General features: G+C 35.3%; 2 protein-coding genes across 2 annotated transcripts in view; both read left to right on the forward strand.

Moving 5' to 3' along the window:
- Positions 1 to 2,911, forward strand: part of LOC106461720 (intersectin-1-like) — a 223,110-nt gene extending 220,199 nt beyond the window's left edge. The window contains exon 33 of the mRNA XM_022388749.1: positions 2,786 to 2,911. Within this exon, the coding sequence (XP_022244457.1) occupies positions 2,786 to 2,896 (111 nt within the window). The 3' untranslated portion in view covers positions 2,897 to 2,911. The remainder of the gene's footprint in view (positions 1 to 2,785) is intronic.
- Positions 2,873 to 5,650, forward strand: part of LOC106461719 (intersectin-1-like) — a gene marked incomplete at its 3' end in the record, with an annotated part of 71,036 nt that continues 68,258 nt past the window's right edge. The window contains exon 1 of the mRNA XM_022388751.1: positions 2,873 to 2,935. The remainder of the gene's footprint in view (positions 2,936 to 5,650) is intronic.

A 5,650-nucleotide genomic window follows, 5' to 3' on the forward strand; every position in this document is an offset into this window, starting at 1 on the left:
ACAATGTTGTTTATCATAAGTGTCGTAATCTTGTTTATAATCAAACTTCATTTTCCTTCGAACACATCGATTGCTAATAAATAAAGAATATTTAAGAAAAACGAGAAATATAGAACTTACCTGTGTAACTTTTTTTTTCTGTCATCAACTGCCCTTCTTTGTTGGCCCTTATACTTTCACCAATGCTACTAGTCCATAAAATAATGTTTTCTTCAAGTAAATAATGCATGATAGAAGAACACAGGATAATAACATGTCAACAGCTGAGAAAGTTGGGTGTCTGTCAGAATTTTTCTGACTCTCTTATCATGTGACTTGAACAATTAGAAATTCAACTTAGCTCCCCACTCTGTTCTTGTGGGGAAAAAAATTGTTCTCATCAGCTTAACTGTCAATTATCTGTAACATCACATGGCATGAACTATATTGCGATCAATCAGTTGAAATCTCGGCTTTCTGTTGATTATAAATTTAACAGGAGGCAGCTACAAAAGAAGCCACTTGAAATGGCAATGTTTTCACATACTCTTTGATAACATTACTGTGAAAGATACTCTGTGTATAAATATCGCATCAGTCAGTGAGTAAAACATCAATTTATTCTGTTTCGATCGCACATGAAATTTATTGTCAAATGCTTTTATAATTCTCTGTGACATAGAGATTCTATTCCAAAATTATGCAAAGCCATCTGATCATGTTCAACTATCATTGGCAGATATAGTCAAAGTTATTGAGGCACATAATGCCAGCAATAAAAGCCAGCACAAATTAGCTGAAGAGTTCAATGTCGGCAAAACACAAATCCAGCAAATTTTGAAGCATAAGGCTAAATATATGACAATGTTTGAAGAGAATCAGCCATCTTCACGAAAATGCATTTGTTCTAAATTTGTGAGTGGCAACCTTGAAGCATCATTATGGTCTTGGTATCAAAAAGCTCATGCTATGAAAATTACAGTTTCTAAACCTATATTGCAAGAAAAGGTACTTACAATAGCTACTACTCTGGATCTTTCTGACTTCAAAGCATTGTCTGAATGGTTCACTAAATTCAAAGCCAGACATAAAATTTTGCAACTCACAATTAGTGGTGAATGTGGCAATGTCGATGGCATGACAGTTGATGAATGGAATGCCAAATTGCTGTTATTATAGAGAGATATGCACTTTGAGACATCTACAATATGGATGAAACTGGGGTCAGCTATCATGGTTTACCAGACAAAACACTGTATGTAAAAGGTAAACAGTGCGCTGGAGGCAATCAATCAAAAGATAGACAAAGTGTTGCATTATGTTGCAATAGTGTTGGTGAATTTAAATATGCTATTGTGATCGGTAAGAGCACAAAACCCAGGTACTTCAAAAAATTAAACATAAAGAGTGACTTATCTGTATCTTGGTATGCTAACAAGAAGTCTTCCAAGACTGGGTTACAGGCTTCAAACATTATCTTGCTGTTAGACAATCTCACATTGCACAATCAAGTGAATCTTAGCAATGTCAAAATTGTGTTCTTGCCTTCCAATGCAATGTCAGTACTACAACCTATTGCCCAGGATATCATTTGTGTATTCAAAGCCCAATACAAAAAGTGCCTATTCAGCTCCGTGTTATCGAACATGGATAAAGGCATGTTGCTCACAAACTTGGTGAAAATTGTCGGTGTACTAGACGCTTGTGCTTGGATCAATTCTGCTATGCATGAAATCAAAACCAGCACAGTATCAAAGTGTTTTGCAAAATGTTTCATCAGTTTCTCCTCAATTGACAACAGCAAAGATGAAGACTAAAACATCCCTTTGGTTCAACTGCTACAGCTTGCTAAAGACCATCTTCCCAATGTCATCACCGATCCCAACGAATAGATCGACTAAGACAACAACTTTCCCACTATCGAAGAGTTCTGTGACAACTTGGAACAAGAAATTCTCAACGATCTAAATAATGACTGTCTCACTGAAGACGATGACAGTGACCAGTCTACAGATGCAGAATAGTGTACGATCCAGGCAATGCGCAAATGTTTCCTTTTTTGTAATATATATATATCACTGTGTCATTGTCTGTAACATATTTGCAGAATGTCCAAAATCTTTGGAATATAGACTCTCAACCTTCTGGAAATTTGTAGGAGGTAACTGAACCAAAGCTTGTTTTATTTCTTTTCCTCGTCGATCTGTAATTGTGTTTCTCAACAGCGATGAATATAAAACAACACACTCATCTCAATGAATGTAATGGTTGTCCCAGAGGTAGTGTGCATAAGATACTGTGTTTATTTTCAGTATGCATTGATTCTGCACTCACACAGAACTGGTTTTAAATTTGAACATGATATTGTGTTGATGATTATACTGTATAAACTAAAATTATCTCCACATATTTCATGATTGCCACATGAACAATTTACTGAAATTCAAAGTAGGGATTAGCTAACATGAAATTGTTCCTGACAAGCTTTACATTAAAATCATTAGATCCCAGCCAAATTCTTTGGCACACTTTATGCATGTGTGTGCAACTATTTTTCAACCTTGGTCTACAATAACCTTGTTTTGAGACTAAACTATAACTGCTAAAAATAATTTTTACTTATTTCTAGATATAGGTTTAAAAAAAGCAGTGTTTTGATTGTAAAATATATTTTAACTTGACATTGTGCTGTTTGTAGATCTTTGGATTTCTATGTGTATTTGTCATCAAAATGTATTTCCTAATTTCTATATCCTGTGTAGGTTTCTTTGTGTATCAAAGCTATTTATTATCCTGTTTATTTTAGGCATTCTACTATCCTCTGAAAGAATCTGGGGTTCTTACTGACGAGGAATTACAAACAATCTTTGTGAATTGGAGTGAATTGATCATCTGCACATTGAAATTATTAAAGTAAGTGCCCATCTACCAGTGTAAAAGAGAGGTTATCTGAAAAGTGAGTAATACTTTTGGTTGTCCTAATTGTTTGTTTATGTTTCAAAAGTGATAAAAAAGTTGTAAAAACTAACACCATAAACAAAATATTGACCGAAAAACAAAAGCTTTAATTTAAAATGATGTTTCAGGCATAGAAGCTCTTCTTCAGATAGATGAGCACCATTTTTTAATGTGTGTTTTCAAAGAACAAATTTTCTGTTCTATTTTGGTTTACATTTACCATTACCTTTTGTGCACTGCTGTGTAAATTCCTGCGTATACCACAAGCCTTGAACAAAGCTCCCACTCCTACATATGAAAACATGTATTGTGCCAGCCAATGATCTAATGGTGTAATCATCATTAAACTATATCCCTTTACAAACAGTACTTCCCAGAAGCAATTAGCACATGAATGCAAGCTCATTTTCCATGGAACTGCTTTTCTTCAGGTGTGTTTTTTTATGACATTTACTGGAATTTGTGTGCTTATTATTTTAACTTTATATTACTATTTATCCTGTAGTCCTTTTTGAAGTTTTCTCTTTAATTTCTTGACTTATATTAAATTTTCTTCAGTTTTATTTTAATTGATTTTGTAATTTTGGGGACACATGTCTGCTTTTGCTTCTCATTCCCTCTTCCTGACATGGATCAGGTAGTCCCACATTTGTTCTTCACTGCTTGGATTCTATAGATATGTGTACTTTGTTTTCTATTTCGCTGGTAATTTTTTGCTGCATCTTGAGTTTCTTTGTTGCATGAGCCTCCTTCACCCCATTCATTTTTCCTTTTTCTTTCTCCATTTCCTTGTCTTCATCTCTTCCTCAACTTCTTTTTTCATTCTCATGCTTTATCTTCATTTGTTGGCTTTCCATCATAACCCTACCAATGTTACTGGGCCAATTTTTATATACGCATTTTCCATCTTACCCTCAATTTTTTTCCAATTTATTCTAGTTGCCTAGGTTTCATTTTTTCTGGGTTGTCAGGTTGTCTTTGTGACTTACATTTTCACCAATATTCTTCCAAGACCTTTGTCTTGCAACTTTTCTTTGTGATCTGTTTTTTTGGAGGTATTTCTTATACTTTGGCATCTTGAGCTGATGTCTCTCTTCAGCAGTTATCTCTTCTCACTTTAGTTTCTTGACCCTTGGGACAAGGGGCCCCATTAGGTTTTTAATCATGTATGTCCTCATGAGTTTGCTCCCTTTTGTGTTGTTTGACCTCTTGCTATTATCCATAGTCCTCCTCTTTGAGGGCTGGCCATCACAGGTCATGGAGGTTATTCGTTTCTAGAGTCACCCCTCAGCCTTGGGCCTGGTTTTTCTAATTGCCTATTTTGTCCACTGGCAGACTCCCTTCACTACCGCCTTTTGAGTTCCTTAGGTGTTTTTTCTGTTACTTCTAATCTCCACCTCATTTTGTTTCAAATGCCTTGGAACAATTTATCAATCCCAATTTGGGATTTAACTCCTGTCTTTTTATTGCTCAAATTATTCACACAAAGGTGAGAGGTTGTCAGTCAAAAATCATTCTCTATCATTTCATCCAACCTTGGTCTTCCCTCGGTTCCCAAGGCAATTTCTCACTCTCTAGTGGCTACATTTCCCAGTTGTGAATGACTGATTCCGGGTTCAGACACTTTCTCCACATCTCAATATGTTTACCTACCTTTTCTTTTGATTCTTTTACAATGGTCGAATTTGGCACTCAGTCCTTCCCTTCAAGTTAGCTACTACCCCATCTTTTAACATTGGTTCCAATGGGCTTTTCCTCAAAGGTTACATTCTTGAGGCTTATTATTCCTCTAGCCTATAGGTAGTTGACCTCCATTTGTCCCTTCCAACATGTCTTCCTCTGTTGCAATCTCCCTTCTCCTTTGGGAGTCATCTCATTTGGGGTGGCTGGTTCAACTCTCCATTTCAATCTCGACCCCACTTTGTATTTCCTTCACTTCATATGCAGGCAGGGTCAGCCTACTTTTTTGTCTTTGTGACATGGTACCTTTGATACCAGAGATCTCATATTTCCTTTACTCAACTTGGATGTGCCCATACATATTCCCTTCCATAGTTTCTGGCCTTCACTGCAGGTATCTACAGAGATATGCTATATTATTTTCAACCTCTTGTGGTCCTGATGGCTTTCCCTCTTTCTCCACCTTACATAGATTTACATCTGTTTGAAGCTCACCAGAGTTCAAAAGTCAGTCTGTGGATTCCTTCTGCTTGTCTCTGTATTAACTTTGTGCTTAACTCTTTCAGCATGGGCTCTGGGACCGATCTCGTAACCATTTGTGCTTGTTATAGTTTTCATGCTATAACTTTTAAATTAGTAAGCAAATGTTAACGAAATTCAGCAGATTATCGGTAAACATTACAATGCTTTCATACTCAAAATATGAATTTTTTTATTAAGTCTTAAGGGTTTGTAAAGCAATGTTTTCTCGTGTCTTTTTTTTATTTTCACATGTTGCCTATCTATCATGTAAAGTAATATTCATTTTAAGATTAAAAATACTTTTATGCATCAGAAAATTTTCAAATTTCACATGTGAAATCTTTATACTGTTCAGATAGTTATCAAACGTTTCTTAAGAAAAAACTTTATATTTTATCTGTTATTTTCAGCAATTAATCTGTATATGGGTTCCGGTAGATTTGACCAATCTTGCAACCACCATAAAAAATGGAAATAAATATAAATTATACCTTTTTCATTCTAGAATGAA

The sequence above is a fragment of the Limulus polyphemus genome, unplaced genomic scaffold (assembly GCF_000517525.1).
Source record: "Limulus polyphemus unplaced genomic scaffold, Limulus_polyphemus-2.1.2 Scaffold1018, whole genome shotgun sequence".
Taxonomy (NCBI): Eukaryota; Metazoa; Arthropoda; class Merostomata; order Xiphosura; family Limulidae; genus Limulus; species Limulus polyphemus.